Genomic DNA, 23,902 nt, shown 5'->3' on the forward strand with positions numbered 1-23,902 from the left:
AGTGCGTGACATGCCTTGTTGCCCTGTAACATTTACGTCATGGTTAGTGTTGCCCTGACTACATCTCCCGGAATGCATTGCCTGTCTGCACTGACACGTGTGGACTGCAGTGTGATTCTCGTTTCACAATGGGGGATGTGGGATAGGGGTAGGGGGGGCTACATTGCTGTGCTTTCGTCTTACCTTGGTGTGTTGCGGCTCTGGCAGAGCTGTCGGCGTCCCCAAGACCCACGACGCTCTCTTGCTCGATTGTGGCCGCCACCAGCTCCTCCAGTTCGGTGAGGGCAGGTGCCCTGTTGGTTCCACCTCCGGTCTGGCTGGCCTCCTTCTGGATGTCGCCCATCTTCCTCTTGGTTACAATCCGGAGGTCATACCAGCGCTTTTTGAGGACCTCAATGTCCCTGTGGGTCACTCCCACAGCATTGACCTGCGCCTGGATGGCCAGCCATATGTTGCGCTTTTCAGCCTCAGGCACTTGCAGGGATTGCCTTCCAAACAGCTTCTGGTGCTGCTTCACCACCTCCTCCACCAGCACCTGGAGTTCCTTGGGGCTAAATTTCAGCTTCCTCCTCCTTTCCCCTCCGTCTTTCTGTGTTCTCTGGCTGGACATGCTGTTCGTTTACCCGCTCGCACATGCAACGGCTCCCTGCCTCTCCTCTGCACTCCAAGCTTCTCCAGGGTCGGCTAATTATGTACACCTGCCTGGGTGTGGCCACTTCGGCTAATTATGTACACCTGCCGGGGTGTGGGCACTTCCTGGTTGGGTGGGCTGTTGTTGCACTGGATTAGCTGTTTCGTCAAGTCATGTGATTTGATTTACCGAATCCGTACATACCGAATCGGTATTTTCCGATTCGGTAAATACCACCTCGGTATTTACCGATTCGGTGAATAACACCTCGGTATTTACCGAATCGGTAAATACCACCTCGGTATTTACCGATTCGGTGAATTCCGATTCGTGATTACCGAATGTTACCGAATCGGTAACTGTTACCGAATTTTTACCTACATATAACTTACCGATTCTAATTTACCGATTCGGTACGGCTCGGTATTTAAGAACCGGTAAAATTTATTTACCTACATGAGGCCCTAAGTCTTTTGGGAGCCTACCACTTGATGCTCATAAATTAATTCAGTTGATCTACTTATTTTATTGAAAGCAGTTGAATCATAGTCCCAAATAAGAATATATTTAACCTACATTCTTCTCAAGTATACAAGGTTGCCCTATTCGTCATACGCAGCTCTTGGGGGCAGCCCCATGTAGCACACTGGAGCTGCAGGAAAAAGAAGCAATGGTTTGTGTATACAAAAGAAAGCTGATGTGGTATAAAGAAGTTGAAGCTCCTGGAGTGAAGATAACAGCAGCTTATAAATCAGTTGAAGGAGTTAGTGTTGTAAATGTAAATCCGTATTTGTAAAGCGCGAGCTACTCACCCTCACAGGTCTCAAGGCGCTGGGGGCTGTCGTGGAAAATAAGTGAGCTATTGCCCAGAGTCACATGGTGCTGAGCTGACCTGCGCCGGGAATCGAACCATGAACCCTGTGCTCTGAAGTCAGCTGCCGTGACTGCTGCACCACACCTCTCCATGTTGCCTTTTCTGGTTACCTACAGAGAGAGAAACAACAAGTAGGCGTACCTGAACAGCCACCGGAGCACGTAGGTAGTAGGGTAAACTAAATCGCAGCCTAAATCCTGGCCTCTCTTCCTCACCAATGAGTCCTCATTTGTAGAAAAACTTCACAATAGGTTGAGAGTCATGGGTGGATGCGGCCACTCATCGCCACTATTAAGAAGTCATCTGCGAGCATGTATTTTCAAGTCTTTATTGCATCCACCAAGGTTAAAGTAGCACAACACAGTCTCCCAGGTTGAGCCTTCCTTCCAACTCCTCAGGTTACCCCAACATTCCACCATATGACATTGTGATTAAAGGACCAATGTGGAACAATTTACAACAAACTCCATCCTGCTGACAGCTGCAAACAGGCCTGGCAACTTCCTGTCTTCAGACAAGCAAAAAGGGAACAGGGGAACCTGGGAAATGTATGATGAGACATCAAATGCTGTCACCGTTTAGAAATGGCTCTGACACTCCTGAAGTGTGACGGGAGAGATGGGGAAAGCGGTAGGCATCCCAAATTTAAGGAACAATTACAAAAAATGACCAAATATTCTGATTCAATGTTTAAAAAAATAATTAATATCCTACCATAGTATGTTTATTAAACATATTAAAACACCTTTTAAGTATTATCATATACTGAATTTGTTACTTCATTGAAAATGTTTAAAAGTTTGAATCGTTCTCACAATTAATTATACTTTTTCTTGCGAAGAACAGCTACGGATATATTAAAATAATTTAAAGATGGTTGCTGTAATGTAGCGTGAAAAGACTTAGCAGGATCATCAACTCAATCAGAGATTAACCCTGGAACCTCCTGAGGCACTGCCGGGAGTAGACTGCATCTAGCGCATTCATTGTTTTTCATTGTTTTTAAACGGAATAATTCGTTTTTAATTACTCTCACCTCCCCAACCTGACACACAATTACAGTGTGCAGGCACCTTTGTGGGCGAAAAACGAGCGCTGGAAAGGGCAGAATTGGCAATCCTAGTCAGCCGCCATCGCCCTCGCCGAGTTGGGGACACGCCCACCTCGAGGCCACGCCCCCTGCATTGTTTATAAAGAGCGCGCTGAAGCACTAGCGCAATAGATTAACCCTGGAACCTCCTGAGGCACTGCCGGGAGTAGACTGCATCTAGCGCATTCATTGTTTTTCATTGTTTTTAAACGGAATAATTCGTTTTGAATTACTCTCACCTCCCCAACCTGACACACAATTACAGTGTGCAGGCACCTTTGTGGGCGAAAAACGAGCGCTGGAAAGGGCAGAATTGGCAATCCTAGTCAGCCGCCATCGCCCTCGCCGAGTTGGGGACACGCCCACCTCGAGGCCACACCCCCCTGCACTCGCCCTTCCTCTATAAACATGTGCTTCTGCCGGAAGCGCAGCGGACGAGCGCAGCGGGCGCGACGATTGCGCGCCGAAGGCGCGCATAAGGCAAGCTCGTCTGCGCTCGTCCGCGCCGAGCCCGGGCCTAGGGCCATGACCCCTGCATTACAGATACCAGAGCTCAGGCACTATAATGCGGAAACTCTGTACAGCCTCAGACCCCCTGTCACTGCTTGCACGCAGCATCCCTACTGCGTTGACCTTCTACCACAAGCCTGTCCTAAATGTAAGCGCTCCCTTAAACCCAAACCTACCGCCGAATTCACCCACGACTTCCAAATGCTCCTACTGAACTGTCGTTCTTTGCCGAAACATAAGGTTGAAATTGCACTTTTGATAGAGGAGCATATGCCAGACATTCTGTTTTTAACAGAAACCTGGCTGACCGCGGAGTCCGACCCCGCCTTAGCCGTTGCCCTCCCTCCAGGCTTTCAAATTACGCGGCAAGACCGACTGAAAGGCAGGGGAGGAGGTCTAGCCATTATTTACAAGGAACGGTTTCAATGTCGTGTCACCTCTGAAACCATCCCAGACTGTGAGAGCCTCACTTTTGACATCGATCTCTCTCCTAATAGCTGCTTTTCAGGCACTCTTATCTACCGTCCCCCTGGTCCCTCTAAGCAGTTCCATGAGTGCCTACCTATGAGCCTGGCTGAACGGGCTAGCACTTCGTCTAATTATACCCTGTTAGGTGATTTTAATCTCCATTTTGATTCCTCTACAGACCACACAGCCACTACCCTGGCTGATGATTTGGCTGCCCTGCAACTCACCCAGCATGTGAAGACCCCCACACATGCTAAGGGCCACCTGCTGGATCCGATTTTTAGCAATTGTACTGACCTAGTAGCTGGGCTACCCATTCCTCTGCCGTGGACAGACCATTCACTGGTCCCATTTGAGTGGACCTCACCCAAGCCCCCCCCGACTGGACCCACCATAAGGGTCATGCGAGCTTGGTCTCGCCTCGCAATTGACGACTGGTCCGTCAAACTTGCTAGCAGCCACCCCCATTATAATGAAGACCCTTGCGTAGCCTACCAAACTTACGCTGACTGGATTTCTCAAACTCTGGATGTCATACTACCAAAAAAGAAAGTCACGCTAAAACGCTCTCACAAATCTGCTCCCTGGTATACTGAAGCTCTCAGGGACTTGAAGCGTCAGTGCAGGAAATCGGAAAGACGCTGGCGTTTGAACTACTCGACGGAGAACAAAACCCTCTACCGAGAGTCACTCAGCAAATATAAAGCAGAAGTTAAAACTGCTCAGGCGGCCCACTTCTCGAACAAGATTATGAGTGCTAAATCTAAGCCTAAAGAAATTTTTCAAATTGTGAAACAATTAACAAAACCCCCACCCGATTTACCAATCACTAAATCTTCCACCCATTGTAATAACGTTGCTGAGTTCTTTCATCAAAAAGTGAATAAAATCTACTCAGCTTTCCCCCATAAGGACATCACCCTATCAGCCCAACCCAATGAAACCCCTATCTCCTCCCCACCACAACCTCTATCTACCTTGACCCATTTCCCCTTTCTAGACCTTGTAACCCTTGAATCCATAGCCCGAACAGTCAAGTCCGGATCCCCTGATGATCCAGCCCCTCCAGACATCATCATGGCGGCCTCACAATTCATTCTGCCGACCATTAGAAATGTCTTAAATTCATCTATCACCTCCGGCATTGTCCCGCCCGCCTGGAAGCAGGCTATGGTCAGATCCTTATTGAAGAAACCCAACCTGGACCCGACCGACCTTGGTAATTACCGTCCAATTTCCCTGCTCCCATGGGTGAGCAAGCTTTTGGAAAAATTCATAAATCTCCAACTGGTAAACTTTCTAGAAGAACAACAATTATTAGATCCCACCCAGACGGGCTTTAGACCCAAACATGGGACTGAGACCGCCCTTCTTATGGTCACAGAGGAGTCCAGAAAGATCCTGGACCAAGGAGGTTCAGTGGCAGTGATCCTCCTTGACCTCAGCGCGGCGTTTGACACGGTCAGCCATGACATCTTGCTGCGCCGTTTATCCAACGCCGGGATCAGGGACAAAGCCTGGCTGTGGTTCAAATCCTTCCTAGAGGACAGATACTTCCGAGTCTTTGAGGGGGAGTCTTTGTCCACTTGTAGACCTTTAAAGTGTGGGGTTCCTCAGGGCTCCTCTCTGAGCCCCGCACTGTTTAATATATACATGAGGCCACTGGCTGAGGTTGTCCGCTCATTTGGGATTAAGATCATCTCCTATGCGGACGACACGCAGCTGGTGGTCTCACTGGCGCAGGAGGCCAATATGCCTGCGTCAGGCGGTCTCAAGGAATGTCTAGAGAAGGTCAAGGGCTGGATGTCCTCTTCATTTCTCAAACTGAATGGGGACAAAACGGAGCTGATGCTCCTAGGTTCCCCGGATCCCTACTTCCCCAACACCCTGTGGCCCCCTTGTTTAGGCCTTCCTCCTACCCCAAAAAACAACATCAAGAGCCTTGGGGTTTGGTTGGATAGATCCTTATCATTCAGCACCCAGGCCACAAAACTCTCAGCCGCCTGTTTTGGACTCATGAGAATGTTAAAAAAAATCTTCCCTCTCCTCCCCATGGAGGCAAAACAGGTGGCTGTACAGGGCCTAATACAATCACGCCTGGACTTCAACAATGTGCTTTATCTCGGTGCCCCAGAATATACCATACGCAGACTCCAGATAGTGCAGAACTGCGCAGCACGTCTGCTGCTGAACATCCCGCGCAGACAATCGGTGAGGGCCGGGCTGGTTAACCTTCATTGGCTACCAGTGCGCCAGAGGATTCTGTTTAAGGCCATGTGCATTGCACATGAGGCCTTCTGGGATACGGGTCCCAGGATTACCTGGGACCTAATTACTCACTACCTCCCCAGCAGAAACCTCCGCTCCAGCCAGACTTTCTTGGCCACGATACCAAGAATAAAAAGAGCCAGATCGGGCGGCAGGACGTTCGCCTATAACGCTTCCATGGCATGGAACAACCTCCCCCTGCACCTGAGAGCCAATCGCAATCTGCCCACATTCCGGAAACAGCTAAAAACTTTTCTTTTTAAACTGCCCCACTAACCCCAGTTAGGCCCCTCTGCAGGTTCCCTGGTTATTCTAGCGCTTGGACGCCTTCGGGCAGCAATTTGCGCTCTATAAATCCGCATCCATTCCATCCATTCCATTCCATTCCATTCCATTCCATTCCAATCATACGTTAGAGAGACGTCCCTGTTTTGTGAAGTGACTCTAAAACAATAGGATGATAGTAAGGGACAGCAAACCACCCAAACAGTCACTTTTTCACATCAGTCAAGTAAAAGGACTAGCAAGAATTGTATCCTTTAGTGTGTAAACAAAAGCATAGTAAACCAATAGGTCTTGGCTCTAAAATACCAAGCTAATCGCTTTGACAGTGCTTTTTTGTAATTACAAGTGCACACGTGTGATGGCGCATATGAATGCATGCAATTACAATTTTATAATGGTTTTTCCAAATTGGCCATGGACTGGCATCATGTCAGATGCAAAAACCAAAGGAAATGATGGACAGAGTGTTGAATATTGCAAGCACTCACCCCCAGTCAACTGATCTGGGTTTAATCCATCATCGTTCTTTAGCCCACTCTGCCACCCCAGTTCAGACATGGCCATATGCAAATCAGTCTGACCCTGTGCCGCATGGGAACAGTCAAGCCCGAACAGTCCAGCCCGAACTGCCAAGCCATGTCTTCCCTGGACCGGAAACAAGCTTCCTAGGACCGGTTTCTGGCATTTCAGCCGTCTTCAGCCAGGCTTGCTTGAATCCAGTGGCAAAGTGAGCAAGGGACTCACGTCTGAGCATACCCTGCCAACTTATGGCGAACAAAGCAAAAACCAAAGGAAATGATGGACGGACTGTTGAACATTGCAAGCACTCACCCCCAGTCTGCCACCCCAGTTCAAGACATGGCCATATGCAAATCAGTCTGACCCTGTGCCGCATGGGAACAGTCCAGCCCGAACTGCCAAGCCATGTCTTTCCTGGACCGGAAATAAGCTTCCTAGGACCGGTTTCTGGTATTTCAGCCAGGCTTGCTTGAATCCAGTGGCAAAGTGAGCAAGGGACTCACGTCTGAGCATACCCTGCCCTGGCAGAGTGGGGTAAAGAACGGTGATGGATCAAACCCAGATCTGTTGACTGGGTGTGAGTTTTTGATTGGTTCTGATGCTCCGTCCATCACCACCCCCTTTTGTACCGCTTTGTTCGTCATAAATTGGCAGGGTATGCTCAGACGTGAGTCCCTTGCTCACTTTGCCACTGGATTCAAGCAAGCCTGGCTGAAGATGGCTGAAATGCCAGAAACCAGTCCTAGGAAGCTTGTTTCTGGTCCAGGGAAGGCATGGCTTGGCAGTTCGGGCTGGAATGTTCCCATGAGGCACAGGGTCAGACTGATTTGCATATGGCCATGTCTGAACTGGGGTGGCAGAGTGGGCTAAAGAACGGTGATGGATCAAACCCAGATCTGTTGACTGGGCGCGAGTGTTTGATTGGTTCTGGTGCTCCATCCATCACCACCCCCTTTTGTACCGCTTTGTTCGCCATAAGTTGGCAGGGTATGCTCAGACGTGAGTCCCTTGCTCACTTTGCCACTGGATTCAAGCAAGCCTGGCTAAAGACGGCTGAAATGCCAGAAACCGGTCCTAGGAAGCTTGTTTCTGGTCCGGGGAAGGCATGGCTTGGCAGTTCGGGCTGGACTGTTCCCATGAGGCACAGGGTCAGACTGATTTGCATATGGCCATGTATGAACTGGGGTGGCAGAGTGGGCTAAAGAACGGTGATGGATCAAACCCAGATTTGTTGACTGGGTTTGAGTGTTTGATTGGTTCTGATGCTCCGTCCATCACCACCCCCTTCTGTACCGCTTTGTTCGCCATAAGTTGGCAGGGTATGCTCAGACGTGAGTCCCTTGCTCACTTTGCCACTGGATTCAAGCAAGCCTGGCTGAAGATGGCTGAAATGCCAGAAACTGGTCCTAGGAAGCTTGTTTCTGGTAAAGGGAAGGCATGGCTTGGCAGTTCGGGCTGGACTGTTCCCATGAGGCACAGGGTCAGACTGATTTGCATATAGCCATGTCTGAACTGGGGTGGCAGAGTGGGCTAAAGAACGGTGAAGGATCAAACCAGGATCTGTTGACTGGGTGTGAGTGTTTGATTGGTTCTGATGCTCCGTCCATCACCACCCCCTTTTGTACCATCATGTCAGATGCCCATGTGAGATCAGTAAATTAAAATAGTAAAATAAAAAAGTGATGGGTATGATCCTTCAATTATTATCAGCTACTGGTGATTTCTTGAGACCACATTCCAGTCCATTGTTGTCTGTTTTTCCCCACTATGCCACTCCAGACGTAAACCAGCCATTTGCAAATAAATCTTGGCCCTGCTTCAATAGGAACAGTCCAGCTGGTACTACAAGGCCAGGTGCCCTCTAGAGTGGAACTCAAGTAACAAATCAGGTTAGGAACACTCTAGCACCATAGTTAGGAACATGATCCCACTACATAAAACAAATAAATACAGTACTACAGAGCATAGATAGTGTCCTGATGAATACCGCGGACACTTTGGACCAAAAGGGCAGAAACATGTTGACAACTTTAACCACTAAGGTGATGGGGTAATAATTCCCCCTTTTCACCGTCTCTCAATTGTTAACATCATGTAAATGCATATTTGAATACATGTATTTTGGCAATTATACGGATTTTTAGACTATCACTCACTGTCACAGGCCCCCAGTTAGTTTTAGAAGTGTCCCCCTGTCTCTAGGTGTAGGCCCACTCTCTAGCAAACCAAGTTTTTAGAGAGCGAGTACTGCCAATGATGAAGCATGACACCAGGTGGTGTGTGAGGACAGTCCTTCACTTTTTGTGAGATGCCAACCACTTTACTTGGTATCTTCTAAGTCTCGGTCATCTATACTCAGAGCAGCTTCTTTTGTGTATTCATGTCAGGATAGAGGCCAGCTCGCCCCGAGTGCCCCGTGCCTCTAGTTCCCTCCCCTAGGACTCCCTAAGGTTAGTGTGTTGCATCAAGGTCATCAATGCCATGGCTGCATTGCTAAGAGTCTGTTCTGCTTAGGTGTCATAAGAGTGAAAAAAACAGCCAGAGGGCTGCTCTTAATGAAATTGTTGGAGTGGTGCACAAATTAAATCAGGTTGGTCCAATTCTCTGTTCTGTTAAGTCCAGTGTGTAGGCTATTAGTCCGTAATATCCATTTCAGTTCTTCTTTGTTGAGGATCGTGCTGATGTCTGTGCTGCGGGGTGGTGGTTGGATCACACTGATGACTTGCTATTTTAGGTCATTCTCTGTGTGTCCTTGGTTTGTGAAATGTTCAAGCAATGGTGCGTTCTGTATTTGACACCTCAGGCGGCTCCGATATTGGCAGATCCGGATTCTGATTTTCTGAGTTGTTTGACCTATATAAATTAGGTTACAGGGGTACAAGATAGCATATATAAGATTGTTGGTGTTACAATTCGAGAATTGGCTTGACGTTATATTAATGTTTCCAAAAGTAAACTCCTTGCTTTCAATGGTCAAATGGCAGATGCTGCAACCTCCACATTTAAATGTCCTAACACGTGTGTTAAGCTCCACATATCAGTGAGTGTTTGAGATTTATTTTGGTGGGTAGGGCTGCTTTGAGAAAATGGTCTCTAATATTTTTGTTTTTACGGAAGGCAAAGAGTGGGCATCCTAATGACATGCTACCAGCATTGAGAATTGGCCAGTGCTTTAAAATGAATTTCTTAACATGATTGGAGACAGGAGAGAAGTTAGTGACACATGCTAAATGGTCATTTTCTGTTTTGAACTTGGGTGTCAAGAGTACTTAACGTGGGCAGTACCAAGCTAATTTCAATGACCTTCTGACAAGTTTACGGGGATAGTCCCTGCTCCTAATTTTTGTGACAGGTTGTTTGCTTCATGAAAGTAGTCCTGTTTGAAGGAACAATTCCTTCTTATATGCAAGAATTGTGAGAATGGCAAAGAATCTCTCAGTGCATGTGGGTGGTGGCTGTTGTAAGAGAGTAAGATGTTTCTCTCAGTGGGTTTCTGAAAGAGTGTGGTGTATAGTTTTCCTTCATGAGAGATGATGAGTAGGTCCAGAAAAGCAATCTGAGATTTACTGTGGTTATGGTGAATTTCAAGCCATTACAATGGGCATTCAACCAGTCATGGAGCATGATCAAAGTAGTTTCAGAACCTTGCCAAATCATGAAAATATCGTCGATATATCGTTTCCACATTATGATATTCAACATGAAGGGTTTGGCTTCGGATAAGGTTTTGTTAGTTTCCCGCCAGTCCATATGAGGTAGCGCAAAATTGGGAGCAAAAATTGCTCCCATGTATGTACCTTTAGATTGTTGGAAGAATATACCATCAAATGAAATCACCGGTGTTCTTGGTGATTTGGTGTTCAGATAAAGGAATTCATTTTGACTGAGAAAACCCTCTGTCTTGCCTGCCTCTGTATATTGAGAATGAGTTCTTGAATCTCCCCGGTGGGATCTGATCCTAATCTCATGTAGTGATCTGTGTTGGATAATTGCCTAAGAATTTCTGTCTTGCATGTGTCAACGTCTTTGAGGACAATCTCAGTGCCCTTATCTGCTGGTTTGATAATCACCCTATCATTCAGTTTCAATCCCATGAGGGCATTCTTCTCCTGCGATGGTAGGTTGTATGGGATAAATCTGTGTTTCTGTTCTAGTCCAGAGACCTCCTTTAGGATAAGTTTATCAAAGGTGTGCACTTCCGTAGGAATGCTGCTATGGGCGGGTGAGAATGTTGAGGGGGTCAAAATGGTGTATAGGCAGTATTGGTTATTGTAGGTTTATCTTGAAAGAAGGCCTGTGGGTGAATCTTTCTGAAAAAACACAAAAGTTCAGTTTGTAATTCCCAAAAATTAGGTTTAATAGTAGGAACAAAGGAGAGACCCTTATTTAATAGTGACATTTCCTCTTAAGAGAGTTGGTATTGAGAGAATTTGAAGATGGGTATGGTCTTGTGGTCTGACATATTACGAGTACAGGGGACAGGTAAGCTATTCCTGGTTGCCATAGGTAGTATTTTTGTCTTTTCTGTCGATCTCCCAATGCACTGTACCATCTGGGGGGGGGGGGGGGGCCTCCTATTCCTCGATTGGGGGGGGGGCGCCCCTGTTCCTTGTCTAAAAAATTGTTATTGCCCGTATTTGTGTTTCTGGAGGAACTAGGAATTTCACCTGAGTCAGAGTTCTCCAATAACTCTCCAGAGGTGTCCGAAAAACCAACAGTTGTGTGTGGTTTGCTATATCTACCCCAAGGGCGTACAGTTTTAGATTTTGCGTATGTCCTATTATTATAGAAATCCTCAGTCAGATAAGGGTAGGTTCCCTCAATTTTAAAGTTCTTAATGTCCCTTTTGACCGTAGTTGTGTTTTCATTTTGTTCAATCCTGTGGAATTCTGAGATTGTCTTTTCTACCTTCTCAATGAGGTAGGAGGTGCCGAGATAACAACGGACACTTGCGCTGTGCAGACTGACGCTATGCAGTATATGTGACAGCCAGTGTGATAGTGGACTAGGACACACACATACGAAACAAAGGGGGTTATAGGAATGCCAATGAAGGGCAACAACCTGGTTTACAAAACACAAAATACGGACAAACAATGGTGCAGTGTGGCTAATTAACCCTTGCCCTGATGAAATTGCCGCAAGTTCCCCTAGGCAATGAAACATGTTGGTTCTTTTAAGTGAGCAGACACACAGCATGGAATAAAGTAAGACAGCCAGTGATGTCTAGCTCGCTTTTAACTAGGAATGACGACGTTTCAAATTAGAATTCGCTACTCCTTATTGGGTTGATACTATTCAAGGACCGGATTATTCAACCGGTGCATAGATTTCACACTTAGCACTTTCTCCATCATTTTTTCTGTTTGCATTTTACACATTTTGTGTTATGGGGTGGCAGTTGCTAATGATGAGAACCTGAGGATGCAGGCGAGTACCAGTCTGCTAACTCCCATGAAATTACTCCCGTGAGGCACTGGCATCCTTTCCTCACATTTTCTCTTTTCTTTTTGAAGTGGTTATTTTACACTGATGGTTGGGATACACCCTGGGAGACAGGACCTACAAATACAACCTATTTTAAGAATTGTTTGGTGATCCAGGACCCCCCTGACTAGACGGTATAAGGATAACCGCTGTTCTGTCATGCCAATCAGGGTGACCATACATGTTTGAAGGGGTCACTGAAGAGAATATTCACCTATTATCCAGAACAGGTCCATTGTTGTTCATGATTATTTGAGTGGGGGGCGAGCTGTTCTTTACCCCCTAAGCTCCTTGTTGTATATGACTCATAAATGAGGCCCAGGATGTTCAGAGAGATGTAAGGCTGTTTTCCTTCCCATGTCTCTTATCCCAAAACTAAGGGACATATTTACAAATAAAGTGGTGAAGCGTGGCATCAAGCCTAGAAGGATAATGCCATGCTCCATCACTTCAGCAATGCATGGCTGCACCATATGTACAACAATATGCAGCAGTCCTGTGTTTCCCCTGCGCTGGTTAAAATTTAGCTGCCTATCGCCAACGCAGGCACCCTTGCACCATAGTGCAATTGTGCCTGTGTTGAGGAGAGTGATTGTTCATGTGCAAGAAGGTTTCCCTTCCTGCACATAAACTATAAATGGCGTTTTGCTGCTTCTATGTGTGCTGCACAACGCAGCACACATGGAAAGACCAGGTTAAGACCAGGTTTTCCCTGCTCTTAATTTTTGCGCTGCCCCATGTTTACGCCATCCTTGTAAGGATGGGGCAGCGTCAAAATCAATGGGTGTTGGGGTGGAACGCCCACAGCAAGACCCATTGCCCTCCACCTCCACACTAAGCATAGTGTGAAAGGGTCCCTTATTAACAAGGCAGCGTCAAGCCACGTTAAGTGGCTTAACACTGCCTTGTCAATAATGTGAAGCCTGTATCGCCAACACAACGTCTTTAAAAGTGACGATGTTGTGGCGATAGGGGCTTGTAAATATGGCCCTTAGATTGCTTGGTTGTGAATGTGTACAAATGTTGATGTGTAAGTGTTGACTGGTGTAGATATCATCCCTCTATTACAGCCAACATGACCCCAGATGAGGAACAGTAGTTCAGGATCAGGCTGGACAAATACCACCACATTCGTCGTGTTGCACGTTTTTCAGACAAATGGACAGACAATATGAGCGGGCCAATGCAGCAGGGAACTGGATGTCACCCCCTCCAATCATCCAAAAGAGGTTCTCGCAAAAACAAGCCATTTTCCTCTGGACCAGACACACAACCAGGACAGTAGAAGGAGAATCAACTTCCCCACAACCAGGACCATCCTCATCTTCACTGCCTGGATCCTCTATTGGCCAAACTTCTGGCCCATCCACTGCTCCCCTACCTGGACCTTCCTCTGCTCCACCCTCTGGCCCCTCCACAGCTCCCCTGCCTGGTCCTTCCTCGGTCCCACTCTCTGGCCCATCCACTGCTACCCCACCTGAATCTGCTTTTGTCAAAGGTGGAAAAACTTGAAAAGGGCCAGCAGGACTTGAACCTCAAGCTGGCGGGTGTTCAGTTGCAGCTGGCCTCCCTATTGAAGCTGGTATCATCCTTACAGGGTACTGTGAGACAAAGGGCCAGAGGTAGCAGCCGCCCACTCATCTCCACCATGACCTCAAACTTTCCTGCCTGTGTTTCAAGTGTTTTTAAAAAATATATATTGTGTTACTGTAGGTTTTTAATACATTTAATATTAGTTTAGTGATAGTTTATTACCTGTTAGTGTAGTTTTAGTGCTTCATATTAGTAGTAGGATGAGTAGGTAAGTTATGAGTAGTGGGTTGATGTTTAGTATGCGTTTTAAGTATGTTAAGGAAATATATATATATTTTAGAAATATATATTTGTTTAGCATTCTATGTTTAGTTAGTCTGTGTTTAGATATAGTGTAGGTGAGTCTCACGCCTAATTGCTGCATATGGGGGGTGGGGGGTTGATGTTTTAGTGGTCTGTTGTGATACATGTGTATAGTAGTATAAGGTATAGTTCTTTACGATAAGTTTAGATGTTAGGATGTTAGTGTAGGTAAGTTAGTTTAGTGTGGTGTAGGCATTTGTATTTTAGGTATTTTTAGTGTAGTAGTTATTAGATTAGATTATGTATGTTTTTACAGATTTGAGAATAAAACACTGTACACATTTCAAAACCTGCTTCCTTGTTGGAGACGTTCTAAGTGGTGATATCTGCTTAGGTCAGGTCATACACATGCTGTGGTCAGACTGTGAAGTTGATGCATATGTCTGCCAATGTGGTGAAAGTACAAGTAGTCAAACTGCCTCACAGGCAAGCAGTACTGTACTAGTGGTGTGATAACAGTATCTGAAACAAAGTATGGTAAGACACATTGAATCGACCACAGGAAGGCACCATTCCTGAGTTTACAGGGCCTTTGACATTTATGGCCCATTATTCTGCACTTGTCTGTGTGATAGGGCTGTTCACTTGTCGATATTGGGGGGGTGTGGAAGCTACAGCCATGCACACTTACACATTTCCAGATTTACAAAGTGCCTTAAACTGGTGAAGTGTCAGGTTCTCACATCTCTCCAAGAAATGTGTTATGCAGGCCCAGAAATATTAGGATGCCGATTGGTAGTCACTCTCCCATATTTTCATATGTATGCTGCATTATGAATACCGCCATGTCAGTGTTTTTTGAATAGGTGGCTAACTTACAAGTCCATTGTGCTGCTGCAGCGTCCCTTTAGATATGTGGGATAGTGTCGTTCCAGCGACTCAAGGTGCTTGTACATGAGACCCTCACTGTAGTGTAATATCTGGTACTCTTCCTTCCCCACACAGACACTATTGGCTCTGCAACACATGGCCCCTTGCCACATGGTGCTATGCTTCCAGAGTAGGAATAGGGCATTTTTGTGTACAATAGCTCTTGTTTCTGAACACAGGAATGTTTCATATCATGTGATTGATATACATTCATGCACTTTACATGAGTTGTACAACCTTTCTGAAGAAAAGGCAGTTTGCCTGCTTTGCATATATTTCTCATTGTTTGATACCATGTATGTATACAGTAGATTTGTTAAACCAGGTGTCAGACATGTGCCAAATGTCCACTAATTTGTGAACCAGATTGGTGATTGGACACACAACCCAGGGCAGCTCGGACCGTTATTTTGCAGGTTATGTTTTGTATATGTAGCACGTACTATATCTGTGCTGGGATGATTTGGTAGGGCCTCATGAATGTGATTTATTTTATGTAGGTCAGTGCAGCAGGCCTGGCAGCTGTGCTGCCCTACAGCAGAAAAAAGGGCAAGAATGCACCGTACCTATCAGATACGCCGCTTTCTGGTCCTTTTCCCCTGCGCCGGCACACTGTGGGCTGACGTGTGCCTAAGCAAGCTCTTTATGCACCATGGAGCAAGGGTGCCTGCATTGCAAGGATGAATATTTTTGTGCAGGAAGGGAAACCTTCCTACACAAAAACAATCACATGAGGATTTGTCCACATTGTATGTGTCCTTCACAATGGAGCACACATGGAATATGGAAAAGCAAGGAGATTAAGAGATGTTTTTCCTCGTTATGCCTCCCTTACACCTCCCCTGTGGAGGCGTAACTTATTGGAGCTGCCTACGATTTATGATTTCCCATTAATCTAGGGCAGTGTCAAAAAGCCAATGTTGCTTGAAACACCGCTATCAACACCCATGGAACTCCACTTTCACGCAATGTTTTGCATGAAAGAGGCACATATTTATGAGGGCATGAAAAGGCACGTTACGTGGCCTTTTATATATGCCTTTGGCACACTGCACACCAGAACATCAAAAATAGTGACATTCCAGCGGCACAAATTTGCAGTTTGGGCCTCATACATGAAGCTCCTGTTGAGAAATGTAGGATGTGGAAGCAAGCACACTTGTGGCAAGCACATACATACTTGACAAAGGAGCACATTTCAATAACAACTATATATTTCACATTCTACTGTGCCTTTGATGTCACCCACCTGGACATCAGTCAAATATGTACATACCATTAGGAGATCAACGTTTGTAGCAGAGCAAACATTCAATCATGTATGCCACCTGGAAGTTCAAGCTTGCAATCTGAATTGCTTGTACCATTTACACATCCTTTAAGAATTTTCAAATGGCTGTCATACCAACATAGAGCATCATGGGATACCTTCGACAGTGCAATTTCTATGTACCAGTCACTCTATTCATAGGGAAAGTAGCACCATGCATGCTGAACATGAATCATAATTTTATTGTGACAAGAAACCAAGGAGCAAGGTTCAACTGGCAGGCCAAAACAGCAAGATGCACTTACAGTGAGGATGAGGATGTCCGGGCACAGTCCAGGAGAAATACATGTCATGGGACATATAGGGGAGAGGAATATTTCAGTGTTGGAGGAATGGACAATTATCAGCATCCATTTACATCACATAGACAGTCTACAGATATATGAGTGATAAGCCAGTGATAAAGCAATGGAGGACAGTTACAGTTTTGGTGTACACTGGCATGACAAGTAGCACAGAACAATGAAGATTTTGGCCCATGTGGCAGCAGGAAATGCCAACAGGAACTTTTCCTAACTACATGAGTAACATCAACATCTTCTTCCTCTGATGTATGTGTTGGATCAGCTGATGGTGTTTTTGAGGGTCCCGGAGACAAAGGAGGTATACGCACATCAGGGGTTGAAGATGTGGAAGGCAAGTTCCCAGCAGTATTTCCCTGTGTCAACAGGTAAGGCAGCAATGCACTGAGCAGGACTTGCTGGTATGCCAGCACTGCAACTATATCACGTTGGTAGGCAGCCAATGTGGTGAGGTATGTATCCTGCTTCAGCTCCATGGCTTCAAGAATGTTCTGGATGGTTCCCAGCCTGTTGGCAACTTCAATGGTGCCACTTGTGCTGGGCATTTGATCGTGCCTCTACCACATGACAATGGCTAGGTCATCCAGGGCCTGGTACAAGCCACAAAGCGGAGAATTGGTGCCTCTTCCATGCTCTGCCACAATGTGAGTTGAGACAACAAAGGACTCCCTATAGGGCGGCTGCCATAGTCTCCATTCCTGTCCGCACCTCCTTTGCCAACTCACTCTGCACTTCGATGACACATTGTTCAAAGACATTTGGCCTGTCCTTTGAGTCTGGAGGTTTCAATGTTGTGGTAGGTGGTGTATAACAGGTGCCAGACAGGTCATGTGGAGATACCACAATGCAGCTTGACCTTCTTGTGGCTGGAGAGGGTGTGTGAATGGATTGGATTAGTTCCTGGAGGAAGTCTGGATCCAGGCTTGGCTCACTGTCACAGTCCACATGATCCTCTTCAAGACAGGTTGATGCTCAGGAGTAGGTGTTGCGTGCTCTGAAATGTGGCACAATGTAGGTTGATGCTCATGTTTGACAGCTGTACTCAAGAGTCTACATTTTTTTTGTCCTCATTAGCCTCAGATTCACTATCCACAGCACTTCTATCCGAAAACCATTCCCTTGTGCCGGGACAGGAACGTCTGATCCATACTTGTCCAAAACCCTTCCAGTTGCACTTCACCACATTTTCCTTTATATTCGACTCTTCCTACTGAACACCGAAGTAGAAAACGAAAACGAAAATGGGAGGACGATAAAGGAATGGGAATGATATGTGCTTTACTGAGGTTTAGTTTGGGCTTAATCATTGGACCATCCCTTCCTATCCACGTCCTATTCCCTATCTATTCTGTTCCGTCTATTCCACCATCGGGAACCGAAAGGCGTATCTTTTCTTTTCTAAAGAGACTGCATCCATCCTAAAAAAGTATTCTAAAGATGTTCTCCACTCTATATATACGGGAGGATTCGAGTTAGTCCAATTCTTGCATATTTCTCTACGTGCCACCAGCACTGCATAAAATATTAACTTTTGCTTATCTTTATCTTGTTTGCTCACTTACTGGGCCACACCAAAGAAAACAAGTGGAGAGCTTACCTGAAGCTTATCTTCAAAATATCTGTTAATGCCTTATTCACCTCACCCCAGAATACCTGAATCTTTGAACATTCCAAGAACATGTGTAAATCATCTGCCATCCTCTGACCACATTTAGGGCACGCCACTTCTCCTCTGTCTCCAAATTTTGACAACTTAAGTGGCGTCCAATATACCCTGTAGATAGAGAAAAGATGGTTCCTCCTTAAATAGGCAGGTTTGATCACTTGATATAGCATAGAAAAAGATACTTGCTATAATTTCTCCAAAGATGGTTCTGGCAAGCTTCTCCCCCACAGTTCTTGAGGCATCGTAAACTCCCCCTCGACTTCCTCCATCAGTCGCCAATACCACTGCGATGTCTCCTTTTTCATAGGCCCATCAGAAATTAAAACTTCTTCGAAGTCGCTCGGACCTCTCTCCCTACTGTCCAAAGACTGACACCAGCTCTGAATTTGTATACATTTCAATCTTGAAACTTTATAGTTTGTTGTGCGTTGAAATCTTTCCAAGGAAATCAGTTGCTCTCCTTCTAATAGGTCTTTCCATTTCTCTATACCAGCATTCCTTAGTGCTCCCGCCAGTTTATCTTTCGTCCAGTCAGGTGACCCTGGTGAATACTAAATAGAGGCCATATTACTGTAGTATGGCATTTTTAGTTTCCTTCTTATCTTATACCAGGTTTCCCCCAAACCCTGAAGAATTTTTAACTTAACCTTTTGGAAGTATTTTGGGTCAGAAAACTTCATCATGAAGCCTGAATCCCCTCCCTCTATTTCTTTTAGCAATCACGAGAATAGCCCTCCAATTTCTGAACCCCAAGGTTTGTCCAAAAGCATCCTGCCATTTTTAAGTTGGAAGGCCCATACACATAATTGCAAATCAGGGAGAGCCAGACCCCCCTTTTCTCTTCTCCTCCCCAGTTTCTTCCACGAGATACGTGAGCCTTTAGCTGCCCATATGAATTAACCAATCTTTACCTGCAATTTCATAAGCCATGCTTCTTTGAAGGGCAAAAGTAAAGCATTAAATAGAAAAGTGAGCTTCGGGAGAATAATAATTTTTTACTAAATTCACTCTCCCAAATATTGTAAGGGGTAGGTGTGCCCAACCTGCCATCAAATCACATACTTCTTTTTTGATTCTATTAAAATTTGTTTCCGCCATTTTATTTATGTCCTGAGTCACTCTAATTCTCAAATATCTCATCACAGTTGTGGGTCTGTCCTACCCACTTTCCAAATTCCAAATCATGATCTCCGTCTTCCCCTTATTTATCCTGTAACCCGAAACTCTTCCAAAATCCTCTGCTATTCTTACCACCTGCACCATTGTATTTTGCAAGTCTGCCGTATATATCATTAAGTCGTCGGCATACAATACCAGTTTATTTTCCTAACCTTCAGATTGAAACGGAAAAATCATCTGATCTGCCCTCAGCTTCCTTGCAAATGGCTCCATATAAAGGCTGAACAATAGTGGGGACGAAGAGCGTCCCTGTCTTGTCCCGCTCATAATATTAAAAGCTGGTGTTAATGTCCCATTTACTAAAATGTTTTGCCTTTGGGGTGTTATAAAATCCTGCTATCGCTCTACAAAATCTATCCCCCAACTTAGCAGCTTTCAAAACTGATAGCAAAAAAGTACCTGATCAAACCCCTTAGTTGCGTCTATTGCAATCACTGCCAAAGGCGCTTTATTTACTATAGCCAGATCTATTGCCCCTATGAGGGAATAGGTCAGCTCATGTAATGACCTTCCTTGCATAAACCTCTTGTGGTCATCATGCACCAAATTCTCCATAACTCCATTCAGCCTATCTGCTAAAAAGATTGAAAACATTTTATAGTCACTATTCAAAAGTGACACGGGCCAATGAATTCGAGGAAAAATTGCTGTTGGGGGCTGTAATAAAAAGAGAAACTGCGATGTGGTATTGGCTGATGATAGAGATGGAGGATGGGGTCTTCACCTTGCCAGAGGATCTGTGGGGAGGATGCTTGCCGGAGATCATGCTGAAAGACCAATGGCAAGTCTATGCCTTATAAAATAGTTGAACCAGCATATCTGAGGAGGAACCATCTCTTTACGATTCATAGGGCCTATTAGACCCCTCTAAGGTTATCCAAATTTGGGTCTGGAGGAGATGTGGCGTGTCCCAAATGTGGTAGCCTGAAGGAAGATGACCTACACGTTTGTACGCTGCCCATAGATTCAGCCATTTTGGGAGGACGTGAGTAATGCTCTGTCAAGCGCTTTGAATTTACAGATCAAGATAAGCGTTGTATTAGTTATATTTGGAACTTTGGATCCGCAAAGTACAGGTAATAATAGCGCCAAATTGGTGTTTTATGCTATACTCCTGGCGCGCAGAGAGATTTGCAAACTGTGGGTGTCACCGCCTCCTCCAAGTTGTGATGATTGGTTAAATTCCATGAGAAACATGGCCAAGCTGGATATTTATGATAAGGGGTAACAGAGGCATGAGTTTTGAACTCCTTACTTATGTTGGTTTGAGCAACGAGTGAGATCTACACAGAATGGGTCCAATGATTAAGGCTCTTCCCGCCTCGGCTGGCACCAGCTCTCTTTCTGAGCAGGTTGGCTTGGAGAGATGGTGTGTGGCATGAAAATAAAAGTGGAGGGATTTCACATTTCAAGGGCACTATCAAGTGAACTCACATCTTGTTTCCTTTCTTCAGCAAATGAGGTTTGGTTACCCTTGGTTGGAATCGTTATTGGAATGGTGTAAATGAGGCAAATGAGGAAAAAAAAAATTGACACTGGCCTGTATGAGTCACAGCTGTTCTTAATCTTGCCAGGTTTCGGGATTAAGGAAATTGTGGCTTCTGCCCACGATTCAGGTTGGAGTGCCCCTTCCATAAAGATCTCATTATACAAATTGGTTAAAATCCGGGACAATATATCTGCTAATGCACTATACAATTCCAATGGTAAACTATCTGGGCGTTTACCCTTTTTCATAACTCGTTCCACTTCACCTTCCTGAAATTCCAAATTCAGAGTCAAGATTTTTTCCTCCTCCAAAGCATCCACCAAACCCTGACTCAATCACCTTTCCCTCTCTTCTTCTGATGTCACTAGGCCTTCATACAATTTTTTTAAGTATCTATAAAAAGCTCCGTCCACCTCTTTTCTATTTGTTAGAATCCTCCCCGTACTCTGACACTTTATTTCCTGTATTGAATTGTTTACCTGATCCTTCTTAGTCTGCCAGGCTAATAGCTTCTCACAATTTTCCCCATACTCAAAATAACTTAGTTTACTTGTTTCCCATCTCTCCCTTACCCTTTTTTCGAGGATAGCTGCTAGTTTATGTTTCAGGTCCAACAATTCGAGTTGTCTAGATTCTATCTGAATATTGCTAACCAGGTCTTCTTCCGCTGCTCTTATCTTCTCCTCCACCTCTCTAATTTCCTCCCGAAAGACCTTTCTCTTTGCTGCCGCACAACTTATCAAGATCCCCCTTAAATAGGCTTTATAAGAGTCCCACACCAATCCCGCAGGGGCCGAACCCCAATTAACCTTGAAGAAATCCACCGTCTCCTCTTTCAATCTCTTCACAACCTCCTAATCCAGCAATAAGGTACGATCCAAAGTCCACCTAGTAGGGATGTTATCCTCCGTGAGAAAAATTTCTAAAACTACAGCTGAATGGTCTGACAGATGAATCCCTATATGCTGTATATTTTTTACTTTTTCCCTTGAGCCAGTATTCAACAGAAAATAGTCTATCCTAGACTGATGATGATACTTTCTGTTTGAATATGTGTAACCTCTTTTATCCCCCATTCTCCATCTCCATATATCGCACAATCCTAGTTGATCCATCATTAATTTTACTTGTGTTCTCATTTTATGGTTAACAGTCGCTCTGCTACTAATTGATCTATCTAGGGTACTGTCTATCACTACATTGAAGTCCCCTGCCCAAATTATTGGGTCCGGGAAACAAGCCAACTCCACGAACAATTCTTGTAGAGGAACTATATCATCCAGATTTGGCACATAATATCGTACTAAAGTATAAACATGGTCCCCAACTATTACTTTTGCTATAATCCACCTTCCTCTATTATCTGAAATACTTTCTTTAATTGCAACTTTTGAATCTTTTTTTACTAGTATCGCCACCCCTTTGGTAACAAAAGTTTGTTTAGTACACACCAACTGCTGCACCCACCTTCTAGACTCAAAACCCTCTTTACACTCTTTCTCCATCAGATGCGTCTCCTGTAGTATGCAGACCTGGGCAGTACAATCTTTAATATATTGTATAATTCATTCTCTCCTAGACCTCACCCTTAACCCATTGACATTCCAAGATAGAATCTTCAATTCTAGCTTCCGTTCCTTTCCCATACCCCTATCTTACTGCCCTTCTTTAAAAGTAAATCTGTTGCTTCTGAGGATTGTTTTCTTTTCTCCCTTAAAAACCCTACTCCCCTTAATGATGGTCTTACCCTATGGGTTAACCCCCAAGTTTGCTTTGACTCCAACTATGATTCTACAACAGGAGTCCTAACTCTTAAAACAAAACTTGTTTTCTTTTTCTTTATTTACAAGATGCTATAAAATCATCTACTTCACTCACTCCTCTGAAGTTATGCATCTTGTTATTCATCATGACTGTTAGTACAGCCGGAAATCGCATTTGCATTGAGGCACCTAACTCTTTCAATTGGTCCATTCTCATCCCCAATTCCCATTGCCTGGTAGAAGTGATATATGAAACATCAGACCTAATTTCACAGGAGAGCCCCTCCATCTTCACCCTTTTTAATTTTAGAGCTCTGTATAAAGCCTTCTCTTTCAGGGAGTAAGTGATAAATTTCACCAGGATCCTCCTGGGTATGGTTCTGTTAGGCTTGAGCCTAAAGGGGTCCCTATGAACTCTCTGTATGTCCTTATCAATATCCTGATCAGACTCTTCCAGCTGTAACCCCATTTTGATCAGCCTAATTACAAAACCTTTCAGATCGTCTCCCTCTAGCCCTTCTGGCACATTGAGGATCCATATATTATTTCTCCTCTGATTGTTTTCCAACCTTTCCTCCCAATCCTGATGTGCCTGTTCTTTCATCCTTAAAACTTTTATCTCTTCCTTGTTTGCTTGTACCTCTCCCTTGAGCTCTTCAACCATCACCTCTAGGGCTGTTGTTCTCCCAGCCAAATCGTCAAATTTTTTCTCTAAAGCCTCACAAGCTAGCTTTATCTCTTTTTGATTCTCCTTTGATACTTTGAATCTGCTCCTAATCTCTGATGTGAGTGCTGGTATTAAGTCTCCCGTGCAAAAGAAATAATTGATGGACGGAATGCTGGACAATGCAAACATTCACCCCCAGTCACAAGGATATGGGTTTAATCCATCATTCCTTTGCTCACCACACCACCCCAGATGGGACCCAGCCATATGCAAATCAGTCTTGACCCTGTTCCTTGTGGGAACAGTCCAACCCGAACTGCCAAGCCAGGTCCTTCCTGGAACGGAAACAAGCATTCTGGGACCAGTTTCAGGGCACCACCCTTCTTCAGCCAGGCTAGCTTGAATCCAGTGGTGTAGTGTTCACGGGACCCACGTATGGACATACCCTCCCCACTTAGGGCGACATATGCAAAATAAACAATTGATGGACGGAATGCTGGACTATGCAAACATTCACCCCCAGTCACAAGGATCTGGGTTCAATCCATCATTCTTTTGTTCACCACACCACCCCAGTTTGGACCCAGCCATATTCAAATCAGTCTTGA

The 23,902-nt window shown here is 45.1% G+C and overlaps 1 protein-coding gene across 6 annotated transcripts in view; it reads right to left on the bottom strand.

Moving 5' to 3' along the window:
• The window catches only part of LOC146789752 (uncharacterized), a 273,763-nt gene that overhangs the window by 38,625 nt on the left and 211,236 nt on the right, over window positions 1-23,902 (bottom strand). For 5 of the 6 annotated variants that reach the window (XR_014970156.1, XR_014970152.1, XM_085632087.1 and 2 more), the window contains one exon: window positions 1,444-1,615. The exons of the other annotated variant lie outside the window; for it this stretch is intronic. Coding sequence is in view for 3 of the 5 variants with exons in the window: in XM_085632087.1 (XP_085488213.1) it covers window positions 1,444-1,597 (154 nt within the window). In the remaining 2 variants the exon portion in view is untranslated. The remainder of the gene's footprint in view (window positions 1-1,443; window positions 1,616-23,902) is intronic. 6 annotated transcript variants of the gene reach the window in all.

The sequence above is a fragment of the Triturus cristatus genome, chromosome 10 (genome assembly GCF_964204655.1).
Source record: "Triturus cristatus chromosome 10, aTriCri1.1, whole genome shotgun sequence".
Lineage (NCBI taxonomy): Eukaryota > Metazoa > Chordata > Amphibia > Caudata > Salamandridae > Triturus > Triturus cristatus.